The sequence below is a fragment of the Scophthalmus maximus genome, chromosome 2 (assembly GCF_022379125.1).
Source record: "Scophthalmus maximus strain ysfricsl-2021 chromosome 2, ASM2237912v1, whole genome shotgun sequence".
Classification (NCBI taxonomy): Eukaryota; Metazoa; Chordata; class Actinopteri; order Pleuronectiformes; family Scophthalmidae; genus Scophthalmus; species Scophthalmus maximus.
The window spans coordinates 29,881,749-29,904,093 of NC_061516.1; the positions used below are offsets into that span (position 1 = coordinate 29,881,749).

General features: G+C 43.1%; 2 protein-coding genes across 4 annotated transcripts in view; both read left to right on the forward strand.

Moving 5' to 3' along the window:
* The first annotated feature begins 212 nt into the window (after positions 1-212).
* Positions 213-15,192, forward strand: LOC118300098. Of its 2 annotated transcripts, none has more exons than XM_035624177.2 (11): positions 213-323; positions 8,285-9,729; positions 10,214-10,464; positions 11,153-11,361; positions 11,627-11,787; positions 12,044-12,147; positions 12,269-12,329; positions 12,859-12,947; positions 13,838-13,963; positions 14,275-14,375; positions 14,499-15,192. In XM_035624177.2, exons 1-11 carry the CDS (start codon positions 316-318, stop codon positions 15,028-15,030), a joined length of 3,087 nt encoding a protein of 1,028 aa, XP_035480070.2. In that variant the 5' UTR covers positions 213-315; the 3' UTR covers positions 15,031-15,192. The 2 variants fall into 2 exon arrangements, with proteins under 2 accessions (XP_035480070.2, XP_035480071.2); XM_035624178.2 differs by lacking the exon at positions 213-323 and adding an exon at positions 7,000-7,230.
* Positions 15,193-15,707: 515 nt separating this feature from the next.
* Positions 15,708-22,345, forward strand: part of pcxb (pyruvate carboxylase b) — a 249,637-nt gene continuing 242,999 nt past the window's right edge. The window contains exon 1 of one of the 2 annotated variants that reach the window (XM_035624173.2): positions 15,708-15,904. Coding sequence is in view for 1 of the 2 variants with exons in the window: in XM_035624172.2 (XP_035480065.2) it covers positions 20,326-20,327 (2 nt within the window). In the remaining variant the exon portion in view is untranslated. Of the gene's footprint in view, positions 15,905-19,852; positions 20,328-22,345 lie in introns of those variants that run through there. The other variant, XM_035624172.2, reaches the window with a different exon arrangement.

Here is a 22,345-nt window from a genome sequence, read left to right on the forward strand (position 1 = left end):
ATCTGTGAGGTTGAAGCCACACACTTGGGTGTTTTTCTCATGTTTCCAGCATCACTATGACACACACACACACACACACACACACACACACACACACACACACACACACAGACAGTGGCGTTATGACAAGTTGGCCGATCACCTTTGGTGAACTTACATCTCTCTCTCCATCTCTCTCTCTCTCTCCTCCCCCTTTCTCACACGTGTAGCTGCCAGCAGAACATACACACTCTCAAACACACGCGCGAGCGCACACACACACACACACACACACATATCTCACTGCCACCGACACAGCTCTTCTTGTCATGACAAATGAACAGGTGAGAATATGTTTTTATTCTGGTTACACTTTTTCGATTTGGTGTGTTTGTCGAGGCAAGTTAATGTGAGGCTAGAGTTTTCCTGAACTAGTGAAGTTGAACTCAACTCAGGTACCCAACATTAGCATCGTGAGCATACTCACACACTTCTGAAACACGCCGGTTCCCCTCCGAGACTTGTGCATCTGCCATCATTTTAGCTCAACTATCCAAAGGAGACATTTTTGAGCAACTTACCCGGAAACATTGACATTGAAAGTGCACATTTTACAGTTACCAGTAAGAATTGCAGGCTGTCATGAAGAGATTCATAATGTTTGATACATTTATTGCACTTCCATAGATCTCACACAAATGAGTCAAATCATTGAAATGAGTTTTCATCTGAAAACGTGCCTCTGCTGAATATCTAATAAAACCTATTGATACGTTCATGCGTTTTAGTCTTGGATGTGGCCATAGAAACCATTTATTTGCTCATAAATGTCTACATTCTTATAATAACTCCATCAGTAATGGAAGCGAAAATGGGTCATTGTCATTTTGGAGGCTTCAGTTCATGGTATGGTTGTTCTGTCTTATGGAGGTGTTCCTATTTCTTTTTATTGTAAATTAAATAAGGAAACGAAGAAGAAGAAGAAGAAGAAGAGGAAGAGTTTGTACTGCTGTTGTTATTGTTGTCCTCCTTCGGTTTTGTGACCTCCTTTGACATCTGCAGACAGAACGGGGGCAACAACCGCTCTCGTGTCTGAGACTGTGGAGTAAAACAAGCGTCCGTGCCAACAAAAACATCAGTATGGATCATTGGCAGGTTTTTGCCACTCAACATTAAACAGAAATTTTGGTATTGGACATGAGTCGAGTTGTTTTCTTGTTTCATCTAGATTCTATATGGGGTTAAGTGTCTTGCCCAAGGACACAACGGCATGTGTACTGGCGGATCGAACCGCCAACCTTGGGGTGGGTGGACGAACGACCCTAAATATGTATGTATATATATGTTTATATATATATATACATATATATATAAACATATACAGTATATATCTTTAAATGGCTCTTGAACCATTGTCTGGCAGAAGGGGTGAAATGAGGACACTGGGTGTTGCAGTGTATATCTGTCTGATCAACAGACATATAACGATAGAGGAGGATTCAAAGATATATTCCACTTTATGTTCCACGAGCTTCCCAGAGCTCAGTGCAGAGAGGCAGCCCTGCAGCGTGACGCCGCTACACCACGCCTCAGAGTGGACATTGAGTGTTAATGCTGGCGTCTGGCGTGCTGGCCAGACAGCTCAATCTTAGTCCCATCAGGCCGTTGAAATCGTCTCCATCTTTGTTTAACTCATGTGTTCTGACACACACCATCTCTGATATCGTGTGATGTTCTTCTTGACAGTGGTTTTCACTTTGTTAAGCTGTTCAGCTGTGGCTGGTAAAGCATCCGGAAAACAGTTGTATGCGGTGTCTCCCTTCTCAACTATGGAAACTTGTAGCTCCCTATCTGCTGTTGATGGCCTCTCTTACTGGTTAGCTTTTCACAAAGACGTCATGCCAGGGCGCTCTCAACATGTTCAAAATACGCTTGTTCTTCCCCTGATTGCATCGAAGCCCACAATGATCCTGTGTGTTTATGCTGTAGTTTTTGCAAGAGAATTGCGTGTGCAACCTAAATGGACTTGTCATACCTTGAATACACACCAGCAAATCAGTCAGCTGCACCCATGATGATGTAGCTATGTCAAATTAAAGACGTAGATATTTGTCCTCTATATTTGCACTTAATTTAAATCAGTTGGTATTGGTAGTATTCATTTTCACAATCAGTGTAAAAATCTAAATTTCTTACAGTGAAGTTGTAAAAACTGCCTGGACATTGTTGTCTACACTGTATCTTTACATACTGTAGTTACATTTATGCAAGAATCAAAGTCACTGTTTTCAGAAAAATTACCCCAGTAGGAAAATGCTGCAGTATCATATATGAGGCAGTTGAAAACCATCATTCAACAAAAAAGAATAAAACATTACATTCATGTTATGTAATAATACATTAATCTAATAAGCAACAAACAGAATGTGGGAAGATCTGAATACGAGGTGCTTTGCCCTCCCATTGTTGATCATGATTAATATGAATGCACTGATTTCTGCCCAATCACTGCATGCTCACCCGTTTTCAGAAGTGGCCAGGCTGCTAATCATATGTTTATACTGTAATCAAACAGAACAAATCCCTCCGGTGCAGTGCCTTTGGAAGGAAAAACTCTTTCACATGAAGCTAAATATCCAAAGCACCCTAGTTACCCACGCCACGAAGGTTGTGTTTTTGCCCCTTTCCGTTTGTTTGATTAATGTGCAGGATTACACAAAAACCATCAACGGATCTGGACTTGGTGGAAGGATGGGACATGGGCCAGAATAAAACTCATTCAATTGTGGTGCAGATCTGAGACTTTTTTTTTTGCTTAAACACTGCGGGTTTTTTTGGACATTTTAACAGATTTCCCCTGGAATAATGCATGAAACCTAATTTTTACCGAATCGGGCATATTTAGTGGACGAATGCCTATGTGTGTGCGCAATTTGGTGCAGCTGGATTTGATTGATTTCAAGTTGGGCCTTGATGATCGTATGCGCTTCACTGAACGTCATTCTAGTTTGAAGAAGAATGCATGACAGCTTCCACAGGATATTCTTTACAGAAAACATTTTTTTGATATTTTATTTGCTTTCAGTATGGAATAATGTTAATGATAATAGTTTTGTGCTGTTGTCAGTTCACATGAGATACAATAAAACTATGGTCTTGAGAGAAGCTAGTTATGAATTAAATCTTAAACAAGAGTAAAAGAGAGAGTGAATTATAATTCTTTTCATTACTGACACAGTTTCTTGTTTTTTATCTGGAAAATAATGTGACAGATTATAAAAAAAATGTAATGACAGTACAGGGGGAAATTTAACATTCACATTAAACTTGATATAGCATTTATAGTTTACAGCATGTTTGGATTTTCTTGCAGTAGTGCTAATCATAGTCCATTATTAGTTGAATGCTGCAACAGCCTAAAGAAATGGAAGAACCCTAATTAATAGTCTATCTAATAGTCAAATTAATTCATTTTATAAAAGTCCTATCTTAAAATGTTCTCCAAACAACAAAATGCGGATTACTTCTGTTAATTCACCTTTAGTTGTCCCCTGTGACCTTTATCATATGGATTATTGTATTCAGACGAAAATTGTATTGAGTCCTTTGCTGTTACATGCACAATAAGTTCGAATCACGAGTGTTGGTATTTTCTTCATCCGTTTAACTAATACATTAATGTAAAGGAACCGTTTTATCAGTATCATACTGTAGCAGCAGTGTCACATGTTTTTGACTGATCAGATTTAAACACAGTAAAGATGCGTATTTAATGAAATGTGGATGGGATCGTAAAATAGTTGTTAACCTGCACAGGAGTTATGCACATTTATACTTTGTGAACTATTATACTATTGTGTCTAAAAGTTCTTGTCACACTCAAACCAAGCTTGACAATGTTTGTTGCTGTTGAAAAGTTTATTGAAAAGGCCTGTAAGGATAGATTAAGAGATTTAGACAGTTTTGGTCGATCAGTGTCTCCATGAAATGAACCTATAGGATCACTGCTTCAGAGCTCTCCACCACGCAAAGTAAACAACTTTACCCAAACTGAGATTAGTTATGATCAATGTTACAGTATTTCTACAAACGCATTAGTTGATGAACTGCCAAAGGTGTACAAAGAAGTGTAAAAAGAAAAATATAATATATGTCTTACCTTATTGTTCTTTAGTTAAAATGCATGAAATATGGATATAGCCGTTTCAGAACCTTCATGCAACCCTTTGTATGCAAATGTGCATCCTTGGCGTATTGTAGCATTTATTTTGGATGTAAAAAAAAATTCTAATCTCACAGTTCAAACCCAGAAATGAATCAGCACAGAAATCGAATTTACACTGCCCTGAACGCTTTTCTGTGTGTAATTTACTATTTTCTCACATCTTGCGTGACGCACAGTGTGGTTGTAGTTTTGCTTCTGTGTGCTCAGTGTTTTACATACGATGTCATGCTTGATTGTTGATGTTAGAGTTTCTCGTCCCGTCGATTACAAATTCAACTACATCGTTGACATGGACACGATTCCTGAGACGGAACGAGCTCGTTCAGCAGACTCTATGGCACAGGCGAGTCGCTGCTGGCTGTTGAAAAACCCCAAACTTTAGTCAAATAGCCTGTTTTATGATACATGATATTTCGTGTGATTTTGTGGTTTAATTTCTCTCGTCTCTTTAGTTCCTTTCGTCCCACCAGCCGTCTCTTCTTTTCTCAGTGACGGGGAAACGACTCGGGGATAAAAAAAAGTCCAGCCGTGTTTTTGTCTTTCCCCCTCCTCTGCTCCCGCGGGGTTTTATGCTTAATTGAGAAAAAACTAGGCAAACATCTCCCCCGTACGCACTCCTCTTCCTCTCACATCCTCTCATTCAGACATTTTTCATCCGGCTGTTTTCTCAACGTTCGATGCACATACAGATGCAAATTCATACAAATTAATACACACAGCACAGACAGACAAATTAGCAGATGGTGTAAGAATAACAGATTTATAGAAGGTCGAAGAGACCCAAAGACATGACAAAAAAAAGCTTGGTTTAGGCTTTTGAAGGCTAAAGTCAATGCAACTTTGCAAGATTACATTTGAAAGTTTTTATTCCCCCCAAAAATGTAAATCTTGTTATACATTGCATCAACTGCACTTTTCTTCCTTGAAGATAATAACTGAATATCTTAAAAGGACATTTTACCCTAAAATATGTCTCCACATTTTAATGATAAGAACTGAACTTTTAAAGTTGACAATAAGTTGGTGCAACAAAGAAATTCCCATGCTGGATGAGCATGAGCAACGGAAAAATCTTTCTGCGTTAATTCCCTGTCAATGTAAGTTTTTCAAAATTCCGACTAATCATGGTAAACTCTGGGGCCGCAAAACCTCACGCCCCGCTGTCAGGCAACTGCATGTTGGTTGATTGCAAGTGTTAAATACTGAAAATTGAGAAACAATCTGGCTCTCAATAGATGCGCATTGATGATAGATATATACGCACATGAATGTGAAAATGATCCAGATATCAGCGTTGATAATATGTTTTATATAAGTTGGCAAATGTTTCATTGCAGCTGAAATCTTTGCATTGACCGTGAAGCCGCTACATAGCCGGAATATTATGACATACGTTATCAAAATTGTGTTATTGTAACAGGTTTTGCAGTTACCACATCGGTGTCTATTATGCATGTTAATGCTGAGAGGTTTCCAGCTATGAGTTGTCTTCATACTGTACAAGCGACCTCAGTATTAATATCTATTATCATCTGCACACACACACACACACACACACACACACACGCACACACACACACACACACTGATTCCATGTTGTACTTCCATCTGTCATTGTTAATGAAAGAATACATTTAAGAAGGTCTTGTATGTAGCAACAGTTTTTTGTTTTGATGAGTGAAATTTTTCATTTTGAGCAATACAAAATTTCCATTTCGTTAGATATACATTTACTTTGTACATTTCATAATTGACCATATACATTATACATACTTTTCTTTATGAACACGCCAGTGTGAGTTTGTGTTGCAGAGGTTACTGATGTTGCCCACAGTCATGTTTGAGGTTGCATGTGCATGTGTGAGTATGTGCTTTGTTATGTCAGATAACCTATACCAAAGGTAGAAGACATTTTGTGTGTGTGTGTGTGTGTGTGTGTGTGTGTGTTGGGCTGAGTGGGCGGGCGAGGGGGAGGGGCTGCAGCGTGTTTAGAGGGTTCCCTGAACCTCATCGATTGTCGCCATCTTCCTTCCTGTTTCATTCTCTCTCACTTCCTGTCAGCTGACCCAGCCGGAGATTATTAATCATCTACATCTACACTCCTGCCTCTGCACTTGCACTTTCGCACGCATACGCACAACTACAGAATGTACTGTATGTAGCCACGCAAAGCATTCGCGCAAAGCATAATGCATTCGGAGGCACTGATTAACAATACACACACATTTATCACATATAGGTGATTGAAAGTAAAAAAACTAAACTGATTTGAAATGCAGATTAGAGAGTCTTTAAGATGGATGCATTTCATAGCCTACACCTCCATTAGTGTAAGTCAACCTCAGGCTTAATATCTGATAAAAGAAAGGAACTGTGGAAAAACAAGTAGAGTGCCTGAAAGGAGATGGGGCACTAGAAAAGAACGGAGCTGTACGCCCCAAAGCAGAAAGCATATGAAAGAACACAAAGATTAAGGAAAGCAGAGTGAATTAAAAAAAGATGAGAGATGGGACAAGAGAAAACAAAGTTGGCCGCTTGGTGAGACAGAGAGAGAAAGACATAGAGTGAGATAAGGTCAGGCAAAGAGACGGAAAGAGAGACATAGAGATGGAGGAGAGGAGCAGAGAGATAAAGATAGCTGAAAGGAGGGAGATCCGTCAGCGTTTGTTTCCTCAGGATGTGGTTACCACGACAACGCAAAGGCAGAGAGGTAACATCACTACCCGTCGGTCCTTTCTGACACCTGCAAGTGTGTGTGTGTGTGTGTGTGTGTGTGTGTGTGTGTGTGTGTGAGAGAGAGAGATGCATAGCAGACAGAGAGCGAGAGCGAGAGGGATAGGAAGGACTAAGTGACTGGGTGTAAATCTGAAGGGGGAAATTATAAGAGTCTACAGTGGAGACAGTGGCGAACGAAAAAGCAAAAAAAAAAGTCAGACAGAACGATGAAGAAATTCAGAAGAACAACCAGAACGCGAAAACAACAGAGGACAAACATGTGTGAAAAGGAAATTAAGCACCTAAGACTGGTAAAACAGAAAACGTCGAAGCGTATACAGTGTGTCTGTCTTCATCTCATCGTCTGTCGTTCTTTCTCTTTCTGACTCACTCATTGTCCTATTTAGAACAGACTGTGGTTTCAAGACAGAAAGAAAGGCCAACAATGCAGTGCTTTGTAAATGTAGGATTTTCTACCAAGCTCCCTCGCTGTCGAAACAATGTATTTTTGAAGCAGATAAATGCTGTCGATCTGAAAAGTGTTGGTTTTTCTTGCACACAGCACATTGCAAAATGTGCTTCTCGTTAGCTTCTGGGCTTCTCCTGCATCGTCGGGTCGGCACAAGAATTGATGCACTTTTCTTCTTCTGACTAGGTTGTCGGCAGACGTCGTCAATCGCATGGGATTCAATTCTTCGAATCAACTCTTTAGGGCGGGAAAGGAAAGAAAAAAACAAATGGCGTCAGTCGAGGTAGTCAGTTTTATCATAAGTGAAAAGCAGAAATATGCATGAACTGCTAACCAGACTTGAAACCTGTCAAGGCGCTGCCAGCAGAACGACCATGAGGTACGACTGTCCGTACTGTTGGTCAGCACTGAGCACACATTACCAACAAATGAACCTCTGACATGTGCAAGGCTCTGGTCAGGCTATTTCCGGACAATGATTTTGGCGAAATGATCCTAGGTAATTACTTCTTTCGCCCTTTTTGTTACTTGAAGCAGACCTATGCTCATTGCGATATTAAAAATGTCAACTGTTTTACCACTTCAAATATTTTGCAATACTTTGTAGATCCAGATCTGGATCTATAGCCAGTCATTTTTTGAGGGTTCTTCACCATGGAAACAGCTTTTGCGGAGGTCTGCGCTCTCTTTCTGCTCCTGTTATGGTTTGGATTCTTTAGTTTTTTGGTCGCTAACACTTTATTTCACAACCTGCTATTTAGTATTTAAAGACTGTGTGTAAGAAATCGGTGTTTCACAGTATAGTTGTAAGACGGTACGAGGAGATTATTAAGCCGTGACGTGATTTTGTGTTGAAGTGTTCATACTCACACTGCGCTTCTTTCTGTGTCCCGTAGTCACATTAGCAGAACCAAGCAAGCGATCATGGACGACGGCTCATCCACCCAATCCTTCTCTAGCCTCCACCACCCTCGCCACCGCCCATCCTTTCACCTCACCTTGCCCAGCCTTCAGAGCCTAGAAGCAGGCTACCAGCCTGCCCTGGGCCCCCTGGAGCAGTATGGAAGCAGAGAGGAAGAATCAGCGTCTTACCCGAGTTCGGGCCCTTCTTCTGGGGTAAGAAGAGGGGGCAGTGGGGTCGACAGCAGATTCCAGAATACAAGCGGCGGCGATTTGGATGGAGAGGCCAGCTTGAGAGGCCATCTGGAAAGAGACGGCGGGTTAGGCAGCAGTTTTGCCGACACTTGGTATGGTGGTAGCAAAAAAGAAGAGGTCTGGGACGACGGGGAGAGCTGTGAAAGCACTGCAGAGGATTTGTATAGTAAAGGTGACTGCTACAGTAATACGAATGGGGCGTTTTACAGCCAGAACTGTGGCAGCGAGGAAGAACTCAGGCGTAAACTCAGAGCAGACTACAATAATTATGCCCAGGTTAGCTATGAAGCTAAGAGTGAAACAGTTTACAGCAGGGAGGCCAATGTCAGCCACTTCACCACCGGGTCCCACGACAGAAGTGCTGCAGGGAGCTTCAGTGACAGCAGTGTAGGTTACTGCAGGACAGATTCTAGGGTAAGTGACACCTACTCAGGAAGAGAAGAAGACCGGGGGTCCAGCACCGGGTCGGGTGAGGATCAGCTTCAACCGGCCGAGATGGAGGGTCCCTGGCTCGGGGTTTCTCCCTCGGGCCAGACTGCAGACGGGAGGTGGAGAGGAGAAGCGGACGCCGTTCATTTGGCCTCAGGGTGCCTGCCACAGAGGTCGCCCGTCATCGCCAGCGGCGGGATGTACACTCAGAAACTGGACTCCTTCTCTGAGGCTTTCCTCTCCCAGCGAAAGAGATGGTTCACTGTGCTTCCCAGTGGGGATTCCTCCGGACAGGCCTGGGATTTTGGAGGAGGGAAAGAAGAAAGCCCTGGATTGGCCAAGTCAAGGCACAGCTGTTCTTTTGATTCAGACTCCTACCAGCCGCCCTCCTCCTTTTCTTCACCAGCTCACCGCTCTCTTCAATCTTTCCCCTCTCCTCCCGCGTCGTCTCACCTCATGTCTTCGGTTCTGAGTCCTCCCCCCACACCTCTCCCGCCTCCTTCTCACTCGCCCTCCAAAATGGACTCTCCCGGTGCATGTGGAGGAACTGCACATTCCGTTTCCCAGGGGGGAGAATCACTCGGCTCGCTCCAGTTTTTCACTTCCCACCTTCAGTCTCTCCCGTCTGTCCACTCCTCCGGGATGATATGGAAGTTTCCACTACTGTCACACTGCTTTCCACAGTCGGCGGGTGACCCCAGCAGCAATGAGGGCAACTTCAGATCCTCCCTCGGTGCTGACTATGGCAACATCACAGGTAAAGTATCACATGCGCATATTTGTGAATGAAAGTAGAATAATAAGAGGAGAAAGGTTTACCAAAACTGAGTACGTGCTGATGAAAAAAAATCAAATTCAAATGAATGCAACACCAGCCTCCTTTCAGAAAACCCACATGTAAATGTATCAGTGAACTTTCGAAATTTCCCATTCCCCATTATGCAAATTACATTTTCACTTTTTACATTTTCAAACCATTTGTCACAGAACCCTTTGGAATATTTTGTGGGTTGTGGGTTTTTCTCAAGAATTGATCGATGGTTCCAAAAAACAAATGCTTTCCTTGTAACCTGATGTTTCTGATTCTGAAGTTGGTTTCTTTTGTCTGATCTGCTACGCACAAGCTGATCAAGCAGTTCTACAGCTTATTGATAACATCATTACAATAATATGATCCTATTCTGTTTCCCACTGTCTGTCTTCTGCTCACCTCTCCTACCTTCCTGTTTTTTTTCTTCCAGCTTCACACGACATCCTTCAGCCTCCTGAGATGTCTTTCCTCACGTCCTCGCCCCTTTGTTCATCCCCCCACCCTCCACCCAGAACCCTCTGTCCCTTGAACAGTGCAGCGCTCCATCCCTCCCTCCATCTTCCCTCTCATCCATCTCACCGCTCCGGCCCACATAATGAGGCGGCAGAAAATCCACCTCTTTACTCGGTGAACCAGAAAGTAAAGAATGGACCAGCCACTCTGAACGAGTCTCAGCTGCAGGTACGGTATGCTACTTCTACTGAGACTGAGACTGAGATGTCCGGTATTCAATAAGAAAAAAAGTTTATGGTCTCAATCTTTAGTTTCAAGTCTTCTCCAATACAGCATGATGTTCATTTAGTAAATGATGGCCTCATTTAGAGTAAAACAGACGATTAAGCAAGATGCATTGGGGGGTGGATGCTGTGTAAATGACAACTAGTACTGTCCATTGGGTGCAGGTGGACGTGTCAGGCCCACCCCTCGCTCCTCCAAACATGTTTATCTGACCAAACTCCTTCCATCCAAGAAATGTATAAGTATAGGCTTTATGAGTTATTTGAGTGTAAATTGTAAAATGGCCCATTTTGCTCTTGGAACTCGTCCTCATGAACAACCAGTGCTTTTCAAGAGTCTCATGTTCACTGTGAGGTTGTTACGTTTGCACATTGTTGTCACTAAAAAACCCAGGACACTGGGGGGCAAGGAGCAAAACTTGCAATGGGAGAGGCTGTACAGACACAGTGGGCGGATGCATAAGTGGCTGCGCGTCATGAAATTACGTCAACTCTATTTGCGTTATTGCATCTAAAACCACAGTTGTGGGGGAGTTTTTATTTTTAGACATGTTGAATGTGTAAATAAGACACATTTGGAATTGTTTTTGACCATGTATTAATCAAACAAGGTTGTACTTGGATTCCAACAGCAACAAGCCGCCCCTGTCTACACCGGAACTCCATTTCCCAGTATCCTTCATTCCAGAAGGGGTCAGAAGAGGGGCCACTACACTCCGCGACCCCTCCTCAATCCAATCCGCAGGGGGACGGGGCTGTTTTCCTCCCCCTGCTCATCGCTCCATCATGAAGAGGATAAAACAGCATTCGAAGAAGAAGAGGAGGAATGTGGTGTGTTATGGTACGTGAAATGGAAGGCCCAGAAAAAAAGACAGCTGATTACTGAACGGAGGAAACTGGGTCATGATGAAGATAGCAATACAACAAATAAAATTCACAAAAAATAAAGTATCATGATGCCAATACAGTGTCTGAGTTTTACAGTATACAGACAGATTTGCAAATATCTTTATAGTGATCAGTGGAGGTATTAATGCTTTTTTGCTTATGTCTATTTTGTTCATTCACTCTCATCCCCCCCCGCCGCCCCCCCTTTTGTTTTCCAGTTATGTGAATGTAGGTTATGAGTTCCAGGCAGAGCTTCCTCCATGCTGCGTGGATGGCGAGGGGTCGGGATCGTGCTCACCAGAGGACGACTCTCCCAGAGAAGAGTTGCTCTGGAAACCATGGGAAGAGCTGGAGGAGAGTGCTAACTCACAGAACCAAGGTAAATGGCATGCCTAATGCAGCCTTTCACTCTAAAACGTCTGGCTAAGAGTAACTGAACATAAAAAGGTGGGCGACTTCTCAGATCTTCAACATTACAAGGAAGGGAGAAGGGAGAGGGAGAGACGATGGACGATAATCTTAATATTGTGAAGAGACATTTAGTGGCATAGTTAAATGTACTTAAGTTCATTCATTCTAATGTGAACTGTTGAAACCTGTGGTCTTTGTCTTTGTATGTGCATGTGCCTGCACAGTGGAGAAGCTGCTGTCATTGTGTAGTTCAAGCTGCCTACCAGAAGGGGGCAGTAACACCGAGCTGGCTCTGCACTGTCTGCACTACTGCCAGGGGGACATAATGGTAAGCAGCCTGGAGGAACTTTCTTTCTTTCTCACCTATTCATATCCAATTAATTCCCCTCATACCCACCCAACGCCTCATCTGTCTGCTCTCTGCCTCTTCCGCCCTCTCTCCCTCGCAGGCCACTCTGGAGACGCTGCTGTTTCGGCAGCCCTCACCAGCAGGAGACTACCACTACTCTGGTAACCTTTAAACTTTGACCTCAGCCCGAGGCTTAGCTAACTTTGGTGGACACTTGATGTTTAGATAACACTCACTGACTTGAGCTTCTAAAGCGGCTTATATATTTCTCAGCTGAATCTGAATGAGAGCAACATGTTTCCAGATTTACATAGTGTGACAAGAACATTCTGTCTAATGAATGTTGTTAATTTTATCTTGGAGAGAAAAATATGGAGAGAAGTAAAAACAACTGTGAATGTGTTGAGGTGAAGGAAGTTTGGTGTCTTCTTTAGAACAGTCTTAGGTTTCATGTATTTTCAAGCCCGAGTCAGCAAAACACAAACTCTTCCCACTCTAGTATAATAGCAGCCTTTGTTAAAGCCCCCCCCCCCCCCCCCCCCCCCCCCCCCTTCTCTTGTTTGTCTCCTTGGTAAATCCACCATGAACCTTGTAAATTACTACAGAGCAGACATTGTTCTGCGTAGTAGTGACAACTCCTGTGGCGGCTGAAAAGTTAAAAAGTTCCCCCCCATCTCTCTCTCTCTCTAGGCAGTGATTTCTGGACAGTCACTGAAAAGAGTCTGTTCAGTACAGCTCTGGGGACTTACGGAAAGGACTTTTCGCTCGTACAGAAAATGGTACAAAACAATTATTCAAGCATTGTTTGGTATTTATGCTGCATTATTTTCATGGTTACGCTCTCAGTGTGTATACATGCATATACATACTGTACACACACATTTTGTGTTCCACAGAATCATATAGACAGTTGTAACAACAGTAGTGAAGCTTTACTGATATCCCACCAAAATCAACACATGGAATAAAAAATGGAAGCATTCATCAATTGGTCAACTACACCGCTCAGTGTCTGTTTATTCTGTGCTCCTTGATGCAGTGGTCACTGCCGGGGTTTTTGTGGAGGATCATTACACAAATCGGAAGTAATATTTTTTTTTTAAGTGTGTACACATGTTTTTTTTCCTTTCCTGCACCTGTTTGTTTTTTGGTGACTCACCACTGCACTTCAGTCGGAGCGCAGCAGTCACACAGAAAGGAATTTTTATGTTTCCACTTTTTATGTTGGTGCTAGGCAGCACCAGATAAAAAGACAGATCACTAGCTCTCATAAACCTCATTCACGACAACTGTAAGTATGAAGAGCTTCCCCTTCAACGCGTTAACTCCCTTTACAGTCACATGAAAGCAGAGGTTGCTGTGTGACTTCCATCTGTGGTCTATAATCTGAGTGGCTGCAATGCCAAAGTGTAATGAAACACTCTCACAGGACACTGCAGGGTGAAAATGAGTGCATGAGGCCACGTCATTCACAAAATCATAACCTCACTGATCCATTCAAAGGCTGTAAAAATGTAACTAACTGTTTGTTAGTGCAACTAAAGGTTTCCATTTGATTATGTATACATCGCAAATGTGTTGGTCATGCACTCACATGCATGTATTTGTTTTGTGTGTGTGTGTGTGTGTGTGTGTGTGTGGGGGGGGGGGGGGGGGGGGTATGTTGCAGGTAAGGACTAAGTCAGTGAGCCAGTGCATAGAGTTGTACTTCCTGAGCAAGAAGCTCATGGACAAGCAGAAGAAGCAGAAGGAGGAAGAGAAAAGAGATGGAGAGCTGGAACAGAACAAGAAAAGGGTAAGAAACACTTAGAGGTATATAGAGTTGATGTCTATGTGAGTCTTATAAAGCTGATCCAGGACTCATGTCCCTGATGTTTCTGTTTAACTCTATCCTTTCTTCTTGTCGTCTTGTGGGGATTTGTCTGCTCCCGTGATATTCTGTAGACTCTAATGCATCTTAAAGATGTGAAAGGTGTGCACGGCATATTCAGTATGTTTGTTCAGTCTTGTGAAATTAGTTTGTGCTACATCCAGTTATCCAGTGTGGAATGCAGCTCAGCAAGTCAGCCACAGCATGATGGCTTTTAATTGGTCCTGTTTTGACAGGTGACGCCCATCTGTCAGCCAGTGGACAGACAGTTTGGGCTGGCGGAGGCGGTTCCTGTGCCCCCATTGGCCAGCTTCTTCCCCTGCAAGCTGTGTGGCAAGTGAGTAGGACCAGTCACACGAGAGGATATCTGTGTTTGGCTTCTGAGCGAGCCAACAGATGGTTTTCATTTCCAAGTTTCATCTTCATTTCTGCCTTTCTCTTCTCCCCTTTTGTTCTCCAGAATGTTCTATAAAATCAAGTCCCGTAACGCTCACATGAAGATCCACCGCCAGCCTCAGGAGGACTGGGCCGACAGGCGGCTGCAGCACCAGCTCCTCACCCAGCGTCTGGCCCTCAGTCGTTCGGCGAACCTCATGCCCACCTCAGGCAGCAATCTGCTCCCACCTCAGGCTCCAGCTCTGACATTTTCCTCCTCCGGCGTCGCTGGAACATCAAGTGACAACAGCAATGCAGGCAAAATCCTCAACTCTATTACCAGTGGCAACACCATCACACCCAGCAATGGCAGTGTCCTAGATCCCAGCACTGCAGTAAGATACAACAACATCACCGCGTCAAACGCTCATGTAATCGCCAATATTGACGCAAGTGACTCAAATCAAAGAGAGCCCGCCACTGTCTTATCTTTCCAACAGTCGTGGGGCTCATTTGGACACGGCCCCAGTACTGCAGCCTTCTACTGCAACACAGAGGGCAAAGAGGATGTTGGGACTGGGACAGTCGGGGTGAAAGAGCCGATCAACTGGCGGTAGTGTTTAACTCTGCCTAAAGCATTACGACCACTGACGTGTGAGATTTAAAACTGGAATTCAAACTCATTTTTATTGCAAGCATGTGTACTTTTTTTTCAAAACCAGTTTAATAAAAACTGTATTTTTTGTAAATTGTGTATTTGAATAAAATGTTTAACCTTGCAATTGTTTTTTAGTTCAGTAAAGGACATATCCAGTTCAGCTGTTTCCAGTCTTTGTTACTAAGTTTAGATAACTATGTTCAGGCTGGACAGACATGATACTGGTATGTCAAACTCTTCATCGTACCTTTGGCAAGAAAGCAAGAATAATACCAACCAAATTGTCAAGCTACGACTTTAACTCTCACGCAGTCCTTCAAAGAAGTGAGGTTGAGCTAAATTGTCTCTCCAGGTCTAAAAATTCAAAACAGGTCCCCACAAAGACACACAATCACACATCCACAAAGACAGGCATGAACACCGCTTGTTTGAAAAGGATTTGATATAACACCGTAATGGGCTAATATTGACCTTGGCAGATCATCTCCTCTCCTGTAGCTGTCTGAGTGGCCGGATCGTCCTGTCGATGGTTAACTACAGCTCGTATTTTTGTTGCATCACTGGAAGATGTCCGGAAAGGGGAACTGTGAGCTTTGCACAGCGTCTGCGTGGAGTGGGTCAGCTAAATCGAGACTGAGGCTGAGCCAAAGTGAAACATATAAACAGAGAATCTTTTGTGATGACTCCAACGTCAGCTCCCCCTTATAATATTTGTCTTATGCGGTTATAAGTTGACTTTAATTCTGACTACTCGTGTTTACTCCAAGTTCGCCTCGGCAGATTAGGGTCACTTATCTATCGACAGTGGTGGCTCAATAGCATTTCTCAAGGCGGTGAGTATTCTTTGTTCTTATATCTTCATGAATGTTACTTCCACAAAAGTTATAACAGCGTGTCTGTGTGTGCGAATGGGTGTGTGTGTATGTGTGTGTGTGTGTGTTTGTGTGTGTGTGTGTGTGTGTGTGTGTGTGTGCGTGCGAATGGGTGTGTGTGTGTGTATGTGTGTATGTGTGTGGACCTGCTGAACTTGGAATTCAAACCCATGTGTGAAGGTGTGTAGTTAGAGTCTTTGTTAGGTGTTTTTCATTTTGCACGGAGTATAGGGAGAAAATCATTACAGCAACAAACCTCAATGTTGGTCTTTTTTTTTCAGAAATAGAGTGAGAGCGAGAGAGAGAGAGAGAGAGAGACACACACACACCACATGCTCTTAGATAAAGGGGTAGAGGGAGACCTGACCAATTATGAGAGAGGAGGGAGGGATGGGGAAAGAATAAACAGAGGAGTTAGTGAGCAGGGGCCATTCACCTATTCAGGCTGAGCAACTATTTGCAAATTGAAAGGGCTCAAGCCCCCAGCGCAGCCCAACCACATTTTCTCTCATTTGCCGCTTTGCCCCCCCCCAAGACCAGAGTACAACTATACAGTAACTTTATTGTGATGAATGTGTCAATAAGAAATAACCATGACAGCCGAGACACTTAATTACAAAAAGCATTACAACACAACATGTTATATATATTTATTTTTCAGTTGAATATAGTTTGTGTAGTATATATGTTAGGCTGATGTGCCATATCTGATATTTAAATAGCTATATTAAAGCAAAATAACAATCACTCATTAAAATCAAATAATATAATCAATAGCATGTTGATTATGTGTTTGAAAAGTCTCCAGTCTACTATAGGTTATGTTTTATTTTTTTTCCCCCCACCTTTAACTTGACAAGACAGCATGCAGCAATACGTCACAGGTCAGATTCAAACCCTGGACCTCTGCACCGAGGCATACACCTGAAGTATATGTGTGCCTGCTCTATCCGCTGAGCAACCCCTGCCATTATAGGTTTGTTATGTTATCAACCACTGCACATTCTCATCCAATACATTATCTCACTCCTTTCAGAAAACTCAGGCTGAGGTAGAAGCAGCCTGCATGGACAATTGCACAGAAAAAGAGGCGAGCAACAGTTTTATATATTCACTTCACTTTGAGGTGATGCTATGCGAAAAACTGTTCAGTGCCAAACTGTTGTCATTTAGGGGCAATAATTGCTGAACTTGTGAAACTGGAAAAGAAAGCACTTCAGTCGGGCTTAAAATCACTGTGGCTTCTGACATAATGGTTCATCTAGTAAAAGCAGAAGTATTTCACCCCCTTCCTCATCTCCAGACAAGGAAGGTTTACGGAAGCTTCAGATCATGTAATAGTTGGCATCAAAACGTCACAACATTTTTTGGAAAACTGGAGACTTTCAAGTTTTATTCACTATCCCTTTGCTGCTGGCACCTTAAAAAGTGCGGTGGATAAGGTGTCTCCAAAAGCTTTACACTATGAGGCTTATTAATAGCAGCTGCACTCATTGAAAGTAAGGGCTAATAGAGTGTAGGCAGTAGCCTCTCAGGTGACTTAGTTATTTACATATCAGGTCAGCCGCTGATAATTATTTTATCATCGTGTGTTACTGTATCTGTGGCTTGCTGTAATCACAGAAAACCTGTGAGGTAATAGATATACACTGTGCTACTGGATCCCGGGGGCGGGGGGGAAGGTCACTCGGATGATAAATATCGCATCCCACCAAGCACCAGCATCTCTGACATTTGTGCACCCTTTCAAATGCACAAGATTACTATAGAATTGTCAACCAGAGTCTGTTATGCAGAGAGGGGGGACCCATAAAAAATTCTTTTAGCGAGGGCCAGCGTGGCCTAGCTACTCCAGCGCTGGTGATGTAAGACTTTGGCACGCTGAGGCTCCAAGAGACTGTCTGAGGACGGGCCGAGAGACAGAGAGAGAAGATGAGTGTGAGCAGCACAGCAGGTTGGATCAGTGAGAGAGGTACCATGAGGTAAACGGAAATGATAAAGGGCAGAGCGGAGACAAAATATGGGTCATAAGAACCGATCGGGAATCCCAATCCTACTGCAACGAAGATCTGTGTCTTAATATAGATTCTGATTGACTGACAAACTCCTTTAAACGCACAGTTGTTTATCTTTTTGCCTCTGCCATAATTCTGTGCGTTTGAATGCGTCCTCTGAGGAATGTCATTGACATAGACTTATCTGGATCCGATAAGACAACAAACAGGAGTTGGGAAACAATCATATATTTGCGTACTCATGTTGAGAGCCTGTGTGTGATTGCGTCTGTGTGTGTGCGACTGAACTTCTGTTCTTACATCACTTCATGTCAATGTACACAGGAGAACAAAATCAGGCTTTGAAAAGAGACAATATTAGGAAATAGACCCCTGATGTTCTGATCTGTTATACACATTTCTTCCTAACTTAACTGTCTAGTATGACTTCAACGTCACCGTGGTAATATGATTCAAGGTTACAGGTTAGGATCAGTGTTCCAATAAGGTGGTGATGAATTAATCGCTTTAATGTAAGTCCTCACAGTTTTGTCTGTGTGTATCACGCGGTTCTTGAGATAAAAGCATGGCCGTCTTATTATCCACTTCACAAAGCAGCGCGACAAAGACCCATTTCAAGAGCCTGTAATCAAATCCTGTTCTTTTCAGCTGCACAGGAGAGTTTTTCTTTCATTCTGTCCACCACATTTGCTTCCACCTCTCACATTTCCTCTCTTCTCTCAGTGAAATCAGTTTAAAGTTTAAACAGATGAAAAATCCCATGCAGCTACATTATCCTCATGGCTACATTAACTTTTAAAAGTCATACACCAATTAGCTTATCCTTTACAGGTATGATATGGAATTTCCAAACCCTTTATAGAGAACTTCCTTGAAATGTACTAACTAAAAATGAAAATGAAATGTAACTCCTAACTACAGGGTGAGGAGGCACTCTTTTTTTTTAAAGGAGATTTTCAGAATAATCTTCTGTTATATTTATTCTTCATGTATTGAATTACTCTCCAGTTTGCATCTGATCACAGCAGGCATTTTGACTTGGCAGCAGTATGGCGGAGGAGGCATACCGGGGTGTTACCAATGACATTAACGATAAAACACAGGTCCGTTAACTCTTCGAGGACGTTTAGGATCTTTTATTTCGTCGGGGGCACCGGAAGCTGCCACAAGTCGTCACCCATCACACATTACACATCCAACAGATACGGAATAGCATTAGGATTCTCTGGGACTCGTGTTTCTGGCCCCCTGGGGAATGTAAGTACAATATCTCCTCCTCTTTAACGTGGTTTTATATCCCTCAGCTGCTAAACGCGACGCCGTGTTGAAGAGCGAGACGTGTTGGGTGCTTGGTGCTGGGTAGAGCTTGATGAGGGCACTAGTTTTCTTTTGCCATTTACTTACATTGTTCATGTAAAAAAAAAAGAAATTGATTATATGGGGGCAAATGTTATTTCCTCACAGTGGTCTATGGATCCTGTTAAGGAGAAAATGTGCCACATTCTTTAAAAGAAGTTGGGTTGCAGTTCTCTGAGAACTCGTTCACGTAATTAGAAACACCTGCGCTTTCCCCACCGTCCAACTTCCTGTTGACAACCGAACAACTCTTCATACATGCCTCTAGCGTTTTGTGCCAGCTTGTCCTTCATAACTTGAATGACTCCTTAATAACTCTGTATGATCATATTCTTCTTTTTGTAGTACTTTGCCGTGTCACGTCGTTGAATTAAATGAATGCTACGTTCGCGAGGGTTTTGGCTCGAGCTCTTTAAATGGTGCGCGCTGTGACGCGCTCTTCTGTGATTGGCTGAGAGCAGGGGTGGGTGTGTGTGCCTGGTTGCGTCATGTCAGAGGGAGAGAGAGGGAGAGAGAGAGAGATTAGCGGAGTAGGGGGCAGGCGCAGTAGCATACTTCTCTATCCGCCTGACGGACACGGCCGGCGCCAGCTGCTAGCGACGTTAGCTTCAGTAGACAGTTAGCAACTAGCTAAAGAGTCGTAGCACATTTACATCATATGAGGGACTGAGCGAGCGCGCGCGCGCGAGGAGAGAGAGAGAGCGTGTGTGTGTGTGTGTGTGTGTGTGTGTCGACGCTTCGAGTGCCCGCCTGGCCGTCCCGTCACTGCTTGTGTGCGTGCGTGCACGTGTGTGTGCGTGCAAGAGTGTGTGTCTGTAAATATATAAACCGTCTATCCGAGCTGCAGCGCGCGTGTGTGTGTGTGTGTGTGTGTGTGTGTGTTTGTGTGAGGTTAGCAAGCAAAGTAGCAAACGAACACAAACACACTCTTGATAGTCGACTGTAAACATTCGGTGTCCGGTTACTTGACAGCGGATTCAGATCATTTACTGACACCGACACAGCACCAGCATGTGAGTACTGATGGACAACGTGTGTGTGTGTGTGTGTGTGTGTGTGTGTGTGTGTGAGAGAGTGAGTCCTGTGTGCGCTTGGTTATCACTGTGTGTTGGACCTGAAGTGAACCCCCTCACTCTTCCTTCCTGAATGTCTGGATGGCTCCATGTGTTTCATGCTCGTCTTACTGTCAACGTGGTCAACTGTCTTAGTTCAGCTGTCAGAGCTGCACAGTTGCTATAGAAAGACACGTGCGACTGTATCCACCAGAAGCAAAATCTGTGGATTGAAAACCTCATCGAAAGGTCAATTTTGGCTTGTCTGCTTTCATAGCGACTCCCACTAAGTTCTGTCCTGACAAACTCCTTTTATCTACAATCTGCACAGGAAAATCTCAGACTCTTTATGGCAGCACTCAGCCAGCTGGGGTCAAAAGGCTGCGACTTTGTTGCAGGAAGTCCCTTTCATACTTCTCCCATTGCGTTTTGTGTTTTCAATTGGCACCATAGGAAAACATGCAAATGATCGCTTTTGTAAGGGGTTGCCCGCTTTGATTTTACACCTACAGAATGGATAGTTAGGTAAACTAACAGCATTTGACACTGGGTGCTCGTCTACTAGATCTACAGGTGTAGGAGCCATTGCAGTCGCAAAGTGTAACCTGGGGAGTTTGTAAAGAAGGCAAGAATTGTCTGTTCACATGCTGAAACTTGTAGATTGCGTAACATTTGTTTTCTTGTGAGCTGCACATCAAATGAGCTTGTGACTGTGTGCATGACCTTGCAGAAATGTGGTTTCTGCTATTTCACCTTTGAACCAGCCCATGTGTATCTGATGTGTCATAAATAATTTGGTGGTACAGTTAGTTTATCCTCCGAGCAACCTTTACTCTGCCTCAAACAGTAGTACACGTAGAGCAGCTGTCCCACCCCAGAGCTCAGGGAGGACCAGTGGGAGCTGTGCAGTGATCGGTCATTTTCACAAGTCACTTGCAGAACTTGTAGTTTATCCCTTTGCTGGGCTGTGATCAGAATTATGCCAGGGAAAAAATGCGGTAGTTTGCTGAGAAGTGTGAAAACACTTCATTATGAAATTGTAGGGTCTAAGCAGGATATATTTGTGTTCACACAGCGAAAACAATGTGGCCACATGCGTCCCAGACCTCCTCAGAATGTGGTCTGAGTGATTGGATCTCAAATGCTTCCTCAATGTGTCTTGGGCACGTTCAGACCTGTACTTAGATCTGTTCACTTGATCGGATCAATAAGGATCAGGGTCTAAGTTTTCATCGGTATATAATCACCTAAACCAATAATCATTTTGGTTTTGTTTGCTTAGAATAAGATCTTGATATCTACATAGGGAGTGGGTCCTCCTCCACAGAAGTCGCCCTGTTGCTCCATGTTTCTGTTATAGCCCATAACAAACAAACCAAATCCAGAGATGGCCTTTTGCAATTTTACGTTACCTGAAGGCCACTGTACTGAAGTTCTCCTACATGCTTAGAAAGGGAGGGTTGAGTTGAATTGGGTTGGCCACCATTCGCAAATTCCCATTTGAACCAACATGGTCTCATTATCTCTATTAGCTTCTAGTAAGTCAGTTTGCTCAGCTCTCTGAAAATGTGGAGAAAAAAAAGATCTATGAAAGCAACTTGCACCTAAAGAGTTCATTAAGAATTACATAAGAAATCTTTTGTTTTTCCAACACATTGTATATGCTACACTGACAGCCCTGTAGCAGTGGGCGGCTGGAGCATGTTGTTGACACAGCTGGTAAAAGGTCTGAGTGACAGTGAAAGTCAAGAGCAAAATGCAGCACTTTCATTCTGCTCCAACAGTCCTGTCAATGTATCACAAACTGAACCTTCCAATACAACTACAGTAGATTGAGCTTTGTTAAAATTCACACCAACATCAGTGTGGGGTCATTTACATTTGGGATTAGTGTTGATTTGTCTGAAGTCAGAGTAATGTCTTTTGAATATTAAATTCTAGGAAGCTTACACAATATTAATGTCTTGGTCAAAGGTTGA